The 12,465-nt window shown below is 46.6% G+C and overlaps 1 protein-coding gene across 1 annotated transcript in view; it reads right to left on the bottom strand.

Moving 5' to 3' along the window:
* LOC125485905 (tripartite motif-containing protein 16-like) overlaps nt 1–12,465 on the bottom strand; it is a 75,478-nt gene that overhangs the window by 40,769 nt on the left and 22,244 nt on the right. Inside the window, exons 10-11 of the mRNA XM_048611136.1 lie at nt 8,613–8,689; nt 290–388 (exon numbers count right to left, since the gene is read on the bottom strand). Of these exons, the coding sequence (XP_048467093.1) occupies nt 290–388; nt 8,613–8,689 (176 nt within the window). The remainder of the gene's footprint in view (nt 1–289; nt 389–8,612; nt 8,690–12,465) is intronic.

Genomic DNA, 12,465 nt, shown 5'->3' with positions numbered 1-12,465 from the left:
GTGTGTGGGGTCAGTGAGTGTGGGGTCAGTGAGTGTGTGGGGTCAGTGTGTATGAGAGTAGTGAAAATGTCACACTGACCCTCACACACTGACTGACCTTACCCTCACTCACCCGACACTGTCCCCTACACAGGTGTGAATCTCCCAAGTTTCATCCATCCTTGACTGCCACCTGATCCATTTAGTCACCTAACATAATCTCTTACACATATGCACAATTACAGTTTCACCCAGTCATTCACACATTGACTCCAATGCAATGGGATGTCCTGGAACATTTCAACCTTACCTACTGCAATACAGTCACTCGTGCTGTGAAAGGGATGGGTTTTCCTCCTGGATTCCCTGTGAGGACTCCTGCCCAGGGTCTGTTTGAAAGATCTTCCATCTGAGGATTGTTCAGAAAATTTCAGAGGAAGGACATTGATTTTTCCGATAAGGATTGGGTGACAGTTTATATAATTCTCATTGGAGGGTCTGGATCTTTTTGTTTTAATGTTGGTGAGTGAGAAACAGAATATTTTCAGGGAGTTTTGGCAATGGAATTGTTTTCATTTGCTGCAGCGTGGTAGCAGAGTCCTGGTTTAACATCTTATTGGAAAGAGAGTACTCTGACATACAGCATACCTTCAGTGTGTCAGCATCAATTCAGGGCTCAAATAATTGGAGTTTAGTCACAGATAACAATGTCTTTGAAACATGGCACAGGCCCGATGGGCTGAATGGCCTCCTCTTATTCTTATATTCCTAAACGTTTGGGGTGGGATTTGAACTATTGACTTTCCTACTTTAAGCAAGAGTGTTACAATTGAGACACAGCTAGAAGCAGCAATGGCAGTCCATATTTTTACAAAAGCTCAGCAAAATGAGGTTCAAACCAACTGATCAGAACATGCACATGCACACGCATGCACACACACACATATACACATGCATACATATGGGGTGACATGGTGGCTCAGCAGTTAGCACTGCTGCCTCACAGCACCAGGGACCTGGCTTTGATTCCAGCCTTGGTCAACTGTCTATATGGATTTTGCACATTCTGCATGGGTTTTCACCAGGTACTCCAGTTTCTTCCCACAGTCCAAAGATTAGGTGTAAATTAGGTGGATTGGCCATGCTAAATTACCCATAACATTTTGGGATGTGTAGGTTAAGTGCATTAGCTATGGGAAATGCAGGTTTGGTGGGATGCTCTTCAGAGGTCAGTGTGAACTTTTTGGGCCAAATGGCCTGTTTCCACACTGTGGGGTTTTATGTCTATGTCCATATAGACATACACAGACAAATAGAGACTCAATTGCCAAGCTTTCACCAAATCATATTTCCACATCAATAAAATGAAGCTTCAAAAAAAATTAATCTGATCTGGGATCAAAGAATTCTGGTTAAGCTTTTCATCAGAAACGTACTTTAGTGTCTCTTTAGAATGGGACAAGAATAATCCGCATGTTTGTGGCAGATTAGCATTGGATGATGAGATGAGCAGTGGAGTTACAATTTAAACACGGAGATCGTTAAGAGATTATCTGAGGATATATTAAAATGCTAAGAAGGATACAGCAGACACAGGAATTTGATGTTTTCCTGTCATTTGCTGTCTCTTTTTCTCCCTGTTTTGACACTGGCAGAAGCCCATTGATTTGTCACCATGGTTCACCCGAGGTGGCAGGGGCATTTCTTGATGCATGGTGCCCTCTGGAGTGTTCCCAGCTCTTGGTGGTTTGAAGGTGATGTATTGGCCTCATTGTGATCCAACGTGGCTGAGAACCCATGGCTCCTCTGGTGAATTCCTGCTTCAATCCCAGTGGGAATGGTTATGAAGGTGGCTTGTTGCTGCACAGTACTCAGAAGAAGCACTGAAAGGAATTCTGTACTGAAAGGGGTGTTACTTGACATGGGGACAAGGTCAGATAGCATTTGTAAGGACAGGAAGAAGCAGGATCTATTGGAACCTTATTAAATCTTTGATAAGGTTACATTTGTGACTTTAAGAAAGATTTTTCAGCCATAGCGGTGACAGTTGGGAATGACAGTAGACAATTAAATGACTCCATCCTCAATGATGGAAGATCCCAGCACATCAGTGCAAAAGATAAGGCTGAAGCATTCGCAGCAATCTTCAGCCAGAAGTGCCAAGTGGATGATCCATCTCAGCCTCCTCCAGTGGTCCCCAGCATTACAGGCACCAGTCTTCAGCCAATTTGATTCACTCCACGTGACATCAAGGAACCGTTGGAGGCACTGGATACTGCAAAGGCTATCGGCCCTGACAACATTCTGGCAATAGTACGGAAGACTTGTGCTCCAAAACATGCCACTCCCCTAGACAAGCTGTTCCAGTACAGTTACAACACTGGTATCTATCCGACAATGTGGAAAATTGCCCAAGTATGTCCTGTACATAAAAAGCAGGGCAAATCCAACCCGGCCAATTACCGCCCCATCAGTCTATTCTTGGTCATCACTAAACCGTTGGAAAGTATCATTGACAGTTCTATCAAGCATTAAACATTCAGCAACACCCTGCTCATTGGCACTCAGGTTGGGTTCTGCCAGGGTGACCCTAGCCCCCACCTTATTACAGCCTTGGTCCCAGTTTGGGCACAAGAGCTGACCTCAAGAGGCAAAGAGAGAATAGCTTTCCTTAACATCAAGGCCATATTTCACTGAGTGTGACATCAAAGAGTCGGAGTAAAATGGATTCAATGGGTATCGAGGGGCAAACTCTCCACTGGTTGGAATCATACCTGACGATAGGAAGATGGTCATGTTGTTGGAGGCGAATCATCGCAGTTCCAGAATATCTGTGCAGGAGTTCCTTAGGGTAGTTCCTCTATCATAAGGTCAGACATGGGGATGTTCACCAATGATTGCATAATGTTCAGTACTGTTCACGACTCCACAGATACTGATGAAATGGAGATGCCGGTGTTGGACTGGGGGGATAAAATCAGAAGTCACATGACACCAGCTTATAGTCCAACAGGGTTATTTCCTATTGGACTGTAACCTAGTGTCATGTGACATCTGACTCAGGTAATGAAGCAGTCCATGCTCAAATACAATACGACTGTGACCACTGTCAGTGTTGGGTGGAAAAGTGACAAATAACATTTGCTCCACGCAAGCGTTAGGCAATTTATAACTCACCTCCTGACTCCCCAAAGCCTGTCCACCATCTGCAATGCAGAAGTCAGGAGAGTGATGGAATATTCCCCACTTTCCTGGATGGGTCCAGCTCCAACAACACTTGAGAAGTTCAACAGCATCTCAAACAAAGTAACCCACATCAATGCCATTCTCTACACCAGATTCAACATCCACCCCCTCCATCACCAATGCTCAGTAACAGCAGCGTGTACTATCTACAAAATGCACCGCAACAATTCACCAAAGATCCTTAGATAGCACCTTCCAAACCCACAACACTTCCATCTAGAAAGACAATGGCAGCAGAACATGGGAACACCATTGAAATAACTCCACAGACGCCAGTATCCCATCATCAAGTCACTTTTTATTTACACATGGAGAGGCCTTGACTCTCATCCAGCTCCCTCAGAGCCAGCTCTCAGAGTGAACAGAACCTCTGACCCTCCTGTTTATATCTGTCAGCCAGGGCTCCCTGTTTTGGGCTGGTAATCTGGTCCAATCAGGGAACTCATATTCTATGAGGTCCACCTGGCTGACCTCATCACAATCACTACATCTTTCCCCTTCTGAGTCCAAGGACAGAGGCTGGTTCCTCTTTTTTTGTAGCTCCTCCTCTGGGGGATGTTTTAGCCCTGGGTCAGGTTCCTCAGACTCTGCCTCTGATACAGGCAGCGTGTAATGTACGGTAGCTCACCTCTTGGGTCCAGAGCATCTCGGAAGAAATTTGTGATCCTCTTCAGGCCGCAAAGGCATCGAGGCAGCAACATCTGCTGTGTCCACCTCAGATTCCAAGGTAGCTTCTACGTTTGACGGAGAGAGAGATACCAAGGGTTCCGGAACTGTTGGAAAGGTAGTTGAGGAGCTGGGCAAGGTTTGCTTCCGCATTATTTGTGAGTTTGTAGCTCTTACATGGTCTACGTGCTTGTCCAGGACTTTCGCATCAACCTGAACTTTGTGCATCACTGAATCCAACCTCATGTCAACCATGCCTCTTACCCATGCAGGGTTATTCCCATGATTCCTACACTAAACTCTGTCCCCAGAAGTAAACTGTCTCTCTTGCTTAGCAGAATCTTCTGATGTTGTTGGCATTCCAACAATGCTGGCATTCCTGATGCTGTTTTGGTGTGGACTCAATGGGTCGAATAGCCAGTTCCTACACCATAGGGATTCTATGATTCTACATCCCAGAAATGAATCATATTTTTAAAAAATTGCTGTAAATTAATGTAAATAACCCTGACATCAGCTAACCTGGAGGACAGATCTGAATAATAAAGTACTTGGATTTCTCTGGCCCTTTCCATGATTGTGGTCCTGTGGTTGTCTCAAAGACGAACAGACCGAAAAGATCAGACATCTTGAACATGATAAGAATAAGATTGCTTGCATTATGGCAGAGATTCAGACCAGACAAAGGCCTGAAACTTTCAGTCAGTTATGTGACCTATGACCTGTGACTTTCCTGTAGGAATCTATATTGGTTTCAATCACACTCCCTCTGCCATGTCTGTGTTCATAAGTCAGCTGTCTCTTGTCTAATATACAGTATCAACAGTAGTAAGAAAATGTAGATTACATAATTAAGTCTTGACATTGTAGCCATGTAAGTAGTTAGGGCTTGTTAATAACTTCTAAGGTATCAGTCTCAACAACAACCCAATCATTGCGGTACACATGGGCCAAAATATAAAAAACCCAACATGCAACAGTATCCATCCTTCGCCATCCGCTGTCTTTTCATTACATATAACAAGCTATGAATTAAGATCCTGTTCATGAATTGGTTCTCTGCTCAAATCAGTCAAAACTGGCTCAGCAGTTTGATAATGGATCCCTCATTTGGAGGGGGGCCCATGAAATGGACTTTAGGTTGAGATTGTTGCAGTTTGAATCACTCACAGGACAATTGTGGCTGGGGGCAGTGCATGGGGGCATCCTGCGTGGACCTTTCAAAGAGTTGGTCGCCTGAACATTGATGGTCTATGATGCAACTGAGGAAAACAAGTCCAGCACAGTGTTGGAGAGGAACTGCAGATGCTGGAGAATCTGAGATAACAAGGTGTAGAGCTGGATGAACACAGCGGACCAAGCAGCACCAGAGGAGCAGGAAGGCTGACGTTTTGGGCCTAGACCCTTCTTGCCCAGCATTAATACACTTCGAATCCTGTTTGGAGGAACCTCACAATGGGTTTGAGATTGGGGGCAGCCATGGAAGAGTTTTGCATCTAGCCTACTCTTAATCTTAGGATATTGCCAGGGTTGGAAGGTTTGAGTTGTATGGAGAGGCTGGATAGGCTGGGGCAATTTTCCTTTGAGTGTCAGAGGCTTATAGATGTTTAGAAAATCATGAGGAACATGGATAAGGTGTGTAGCAACCTCTTGGCTGCTAAAACACAGATAGCCAACTTGGCCAAACAGCAAGGGATGCTGGGTACATTGGCGAAGTGAAACTTTGAAATCACAAAACCCACACACCAGACAATGTGCAAACACAGCAGCCAGGCGCTAATGATATTAGCATAATGTAAAAGGCAACAGTTAGTCTGCACACACCCCCAACAACTTATCCACTACTAAACAAAAGGCAGCCCAGACAGAAAGGCACCGAGTCCTGCTTCACAAAGAAACTAAACAGTAGCATGCCAGCTAAATGATTGATTCTTGTTTCAAACTATTAAGTGTATATCCCTGATTGGTCAGAACTACAGAAAGTTCCAGAAAAACCATCTAAAAGGTATAAAAACAGAGTTCACCTGCAGACCTCTCTCGGACAACTGTCTGTGTGGAGTTTGCACATTCTCCCTGTGTCTGCATGGGTTTCCTCCCACAGTCCAAAGATGTGCAGGCTAGGGTGGATTGGCCATGCTAAATTATCCATAGTGTTCAGGGATGTGTAGCTTAGGTGGGTTATAGGAGGATGGGTCTGGGTAGGATGTTCTGTGGGTCAGTGTGGAATATGAGTAATAGAATCAGAATCCCTACAGTATGGACATGGGCCATTCGGCCCATCGAGTCCACACCAACCCTCCAAAGAGCATCCCGCTCAGACCTACCCGATCTCCATAGCCCTGCATTTCCCATGGCTAACCCATCCAGCCTGCACATCCCTGCACACTATGAGACAATTTAGCCTGGCCAATCTACCTAACTCTGCATATCTTTGGACTGTGGGAGGAAAGCAGAGCACCTGGAAGAGACCCACGCAGACACGGGGAGAATGTGCAAACTCCACACAGACAGTCACCCGAGGGCGGAATCGAACCCATGTCCCTGTTGCTGTGAGGCAGCAGTGCTAACCAGTGAGGCAATGTACCGCTCTGATAACCTAAAGCTGGTCACTGCCGGGAAGCAGCATGTGAGAAAAGGTCAGAAATAATGTAATTGCCACCTCCCAGGCCCAATCGGATTGAGGGTCAATCTGTCAAAGCCAACAAGCCACCCACCAGTTACAAATTAGAATGCTGCAAAATGTCAGATTATTAACATTTACAGAAGTCAACGATAAAAGAGACGGCAACCCTGAATGTATACGTTTGAATTCTGTTACACCTCACTGGGATAGTGTGCTGGAAAACAAGTCCTATTATTCCTGGAGTCATCACAACACTTAAAGAGTTTGCAAACATGTGCAAAATTCCCCAATCTCCCTGATTATCAAACCCAGGCTGACAAAAAGTATGTACATTTCTGTATTCAACAGGAATTACTATTTATTACAGATAAATCGATTCTAGGTACAGATAAATAATTAACAACCATTGATAGAACTGCCACATGTAAAATTGACTCCCCCTTATACAATCTCCTCTATACACACATTCAAACAGACACAAAATAAAATGTGTCATGGGTAGATGTTAACACTGGAAAGGCAGTTCAATGTTCCCTTTGCACAGACTTCACTGAGATGATTCTTTCGACTTGTCAAGACTGTTTTACATTCACTCATAGAATCCCTACAGTGTGGAAGCAGGCCATTCAGCCCATCAAATCTACACCGACCCTCCAAAGAACATCCCATCCAGACCCATCCCACTTGCCCTATCCCTGAATTTACCGTGGCTAACCCACCCAGCCTGCACGTCCCTGGACACTACAGGGCAATTTCCCATGGCCAATCCACCCTAACCTGCACGTCTTTGGACTGTGGGAGGAAACCCACACAGACACAGGGAGAATGTGGAAACTCCACACAGACAGTCACATGAGGGTGCATTCGAACCTGAGTCCTTAGAGCTGTGAGGCAGCAGTGCTGACCACTGAGCCACGGTAATGGGACATGAGTGTCACTGGCTCGGCCAGCATTTCTTGCCCATCCCTAGTTGCCCTTGAGAAGGTGGTGGTGAGCTGCTTTCTTGAACCTCTGCAGTCCTCCTGCTGTAGGTAGATCCAGCATGCCATCAGGGAGAGAATTCCAGTATTTTGACCCAGCGACAATGAAGGGATGGCAATACATTTCCAATATTCCAGGACGGTGAGTGGCTTGGAGCAGAATTTGCAGGGGGTGGTGTTACCATGTATCTGCTGCCCTTATCCTAGTTGGAAGTGGCCATGGGTTTGGGAGGTGCTGTCTAAGGATCTTTGGTGAATTTCTGCACGGCATCTTGTAGCTAGAACATACTGCCGCTACTGAGCATCAGTGGGGGAGGGAGTGGATGCTTGTGGATGTGGTGCCAATCAAGCGGGCTGCTTTGTCCTGGATGGTATCGAGCTTCTTGAGTGTTGTTGGAGCTGCACCCATCCAGGCAAGTGGGGAGTATTCCATCACACTCCTGACTTGTGCCTTGTAGATGGCGGGCAGGCTTTGAGGAGTCAGGAGGTGAGTTACTTGCTGCAGGGTTCCTAGCCTCCAACCTGGTCTAATGGTCACTATATTTACACAGCAAGGCAAATTCTGTTTCTGGTCAATGGCAAGCCCTAGGTTGTTGATAGTGGGGGATTGCTGTTCCACAATCTTCCTTCTCCGGTTCCCCTCATTTATTTGCAGGAGGCACAGGGTGACTGGTTCAATAATTATACAGTCTCTGACTTATTTGTTAAGAATCACAGCTCATGCTAACTGAGGAGGGGAAATAAACTGGCTTTCTTCACGCTTGAGGTGTTTTTTAACTTTAAGGGAAAGGACAGCCCCTTTGTTTTTGGGGCTTCTGAAGGCTCCTAACTGAAGAGTGCACACCCACAGGCTGTTCAGCTATCTGTGAACCAATCGCATAGCTGTTACCAGGCAGAAGGCCTTGTCTTCGACAACGGCTACCATTGTACAAACCAGTCAGCTACTTGTTGCTGGTCATATCTCCATCCACACACAATTTCTCCCCCACACCCCGCACCCTGGCTCCAGCTCATCTTTAGTAACCTCCCTCACATTTGTACACACCCTTTGGTTCCAGCTATTCTGTGAATAGATTTCCCCAAATACTTAAGGAAATGCCATTGTAAATAACACTTACAATGGGTGCATGTTAATTCCCTTTTGAAACGTGCAGACAATCCTTGTTTTTTAAAGTATTCCTTTTCCCCTTTGGGTCTATAATCAAAAACATAGAAAAATAAAAAGGTATTTACAACTCAGACTGTATTGCTGTTATATTCAGACTTTTATTTTACATTGCAAGTTATTTCAGCTTAAAATGCCCAGCACTACCCATGAGATTTACAGTGGTACTTATGGGCAAAGGAATGTTTCAAAGAATCTAACACTAGACTTAGCATTGATTCATTTGGGAACTCATGGTTTGCTTGAAGTTATTTTACTTAAAGTAGTGATTTTTGGAAATGGAAGCCCAATGTTAAAGGAGCACTGCCTATTTAGCCTCTGACCTCAAAGTTGGAAGCATGGCTTTAGACCTTAATGACTGCTTCTCTCATACATCCTGTAAATGTTTAAGAATCCATTTGGCCTGTCCCACCCCACCAATCCCTGCTCCCTATGAGACCCTTCTCATCAACCCACCAATCCCTGCTCACTCTAAGACCCCTCTCCCCAACCCACCAACCCCTGCTCACTCTAAGACCCCTCTCCCCACCCCACCAATCCCTCAGAGATCCCTCTCCCAAACCCACCAATCACTGCTCACTCTGAGACCCCTCTGCCCAAACCACCAATCCCTGTTTTCACTGAGACCCCACACCCAAATCCACCAATCCCTGCCAACTCAGAGACCCCTCTCCCCCAACCCTTGAGTCCTGCTCTTTCTGAGACACTTTCTCCAAACCAACAATCCCTGCTCCCTCTGTGACCCCTCTCCCCAACCCACCAATCCCTCAGAGATCCCTCTCCCCAACCCACCAATCCCTCAGAGATCCCTCTCTCCAACCCACCAATCCCTGTTCACTCTGAGACCGTTCTCCCCAAATCACCAATCCCTCAGAGATCCCTCTCCCCAACCCACCAATCCCTGCTCCCTCAGAGATCCCTCTCCCCAACCCACCAACCCCTGCTCCCTCAGAGATCCCTCTCCCCAACCCACCAATCCCAGCTCACTCTGAAACATCTCTTCCCTGTCCTTGTTCCCTGTACAAGCCAGCAGATATTTGATTCGATTCGATTTGATTTGATTGATGTACCTGAGTGCAGTGAAAAGCTTTGTTTACGAGTAGTACAGGCAGATGATAGTAAGCAAGGACGTACAGAATATAGGGTGAGAAAAAGAACTTAGACAGAGGCATACAGGGTATGTCACACAGGGTGCGTGGTAGCCAAGATCAACATTAGCAAAGATCAGCATTATTTGAATTTAGAGAGTCCATTCATCAGTCTGATAAAGAAGATGTTCCTGAACCTGCTGGTGCTTGTGTTCAAGCGGGACTTGTTTCTACATTGTAAGGGATCAAGGCAGGCGATTGGAGTTGATGTGGGCCATGACCAGCCTCTCGAAGCACTGCATGGTTTTTGAAGTCAGAGCCACTGGGTAGTCATGAAGGCACACTTGCACGTGCTTTCTTGGGTACTGAGTGATGGTGGTCTTCTTGACGCAGGTGGGGATTTCGGCTTGTAGGAGGGAGAGGTTGAAGATGACGGTGAATACCTTCACCAGCTGGTCTGCACATGACCTTAGTGCATGGCTGGGGTCTCTGTCTGGGCCCATTGCTTTCCTTGGGTTAGCTCCCAGGAAAACCAATCTAATGTCAGCAGTGGTGAACGAGGGAAAAGGTGTGCCCGGGGCTGTCGGGGCAGGCATCGCCACGCCGGTGGTATTCTGCTCAAACTGAGCATAGAAAGCATTGAGCACGTCAGGGAGGGATGTGTCATTGTCTGCTATCTTGCTGTGCTCCATTTTGTATCCCGTAATGTTGTTTAAGCCGTGCCATTGGCGGTGAGGGTCTGTATGGTTGGTTTGGGCCTCTAACCTGGTCCAGTACTGCCCCTTGGCATCTGTGATGGCTTTGCAGAGGTCATATCTGGATTCTCTGTATTTGCCTGGGTCACCCGACTTGAAAGCTGCATGCCTGGTCTTAAGTAGAGGGTGGATTTCCTGGTTCATCCAAGGTTTACAGTTGGGGATCATCGGGATTGACTTCTTTGATACACAGCCCTCCACACGTTTGCTAATGAACTCCATGACAGTGGTGATGTACCTGTCTAGGTTTTCCACTGAGTATGTGAGCATGGTCCAGGCCACTGATTCCAAGCAATCCTAGAGACACTGTTCCACTGTCTCGGACCAGCATTGTACTTCCTTTGAGTGAAGGGTCCTCCTGTTCTAGACTCCTGCTTGTAAGCTTGTAAGGAGGAGGAACACAGTGCTGTGACCGGATTTTCCAATGTGTGGGCAGGGGATGGAGCGGTAGGCATATTTGATGGCTGTGTAGCAGTGGTCCAGGATGTTCGGTTCCTCTGGTGGGGGCAGGTGATGTGTTGGTAGTACTTTGACAGCGCCTTCTTGAGTTGGTTGAAGTCGCCGGTCACGATGAGTAGGGCCTTGGGGAATTCCATCTCTAGAGTGTTTGTGGCAGTGTAAATCTTGTGTAGGCCATTCTTCACATCTGCGTGGGGTAGTATGTCAACTGCTATCAGGATGGTGAAGGTGATCTCTCGTGGTAGGGAGTATGGACAACATTTTATTGTTTGGTATTCTAGGTCCGGGGAGCGTGGGCTTGCCAGGGTCACTATGTCCGAGCACCAGGAAGTGTTGATTAGGAAGCATAGCCCACCGCCCTTCGCTTTACCCGAGGATGGGATGTATGGAGAGCCCATCAGCTTGTAGCCTGCAGTCAGGAAAGGCAGGGGGAAGCCAAGTTTCCATGAAGCAGAGCACAAAACAGTATCTCAGCTCCCTCTCGAAGGTCAGGTAGTCTCTAACCCTCCTGAATTTGCAGGAATCCCCTCTCAGACTTGCTGTAGCCCCCCACTCCTGTCCACGCAGCCTCTGAAACCCCATGGGTGAGTACCTGCTTACTGCTCCTGCCCCCAGTGTCTCTCCTCACCCACAGGCCTCAGTGAGAGTGGCCCCCGGGCTGTGTACAGACAGAAACATCAAAGATACCCGGGAATTGCAAGTGGAGACTTCGACAGACTCTACAGCTGTGCTCGATTGTTGGCATAGTGATAATATCACAGGGTTAACAATGCAGAGCCTGAGGCTAATGTTCTGGGATTGTGGGTTCAAATCCCAACAGTGTATAAAGTAAAATTTGAATTCAATTTAAAAAAAAATCTGGAACTGAAAGCTATCCTACTTGTGATGTTTATACTGCTGTCAATTCTTGTAAATGCCCTCTGGTTCACTAATGACCCCATTAGGGAGGGAAATCTGCCGTTCTTACCTGGTCTGGCTTACACTCCATACCCACAGTGAGGTGATTGACTGCCCTCTCTGGCTGATTATAGCCCACATCCCATAAATGAGCAAAATATATTGACGGTACAGTGATCTAAATTGTTAATTGTATTGATGAAGGCATTCGGATCAGTCTGTATGGAGCATCTGCCTGATCGGCTCACTGGTGTTTCTGGAGGTTTGCTGCCACCTACCAGCTGCTGTTGGCTCTGCAATGAGAAGGTGAAGTCACATTGTCCGAACTCAGGAGCAACCATCTCAATGACCCCCAGCTCACATGGTCATGTTTCAAAGTGGGGCGTGTTGCCACAATCCTCTCCAGGGGTCATTAATCATGGTGAGCAGGTTTCTGTCGGGGTGACCAGGGCTAATTTTGCTGACAGTGCACCAACCTGTGACAACAGCTATCAGAGATAACAAGGTGTAGAGCTGGATGAACACAGCAGGCCAAGCAGCATCATAGGAGCAGGAAGGCTGACGTTTCGGGCCTAGACCCTTCACCATTTCTGAAGTCAGCCCTTTG

This window comes from Rhincodon typus, chromosome 23, assembly GCF_021869965.1.
Source record: "Rhincodon typus isolate 14 chromosome 23, sRhiTyp1.1, whole genome shotgun sequence".
Classification (NCBI taxonomy): Eukaryota; Metazoa; Chordata; class Chondrichthyes; order Orectolobiformes; family Rhincodontidae; genus Rhincodon; species Rhincodon typus.
Note: the sequence above shows the minus strand (reverse complement) of the source record. Positions and strands in the feature narration are given on the sequence as shown.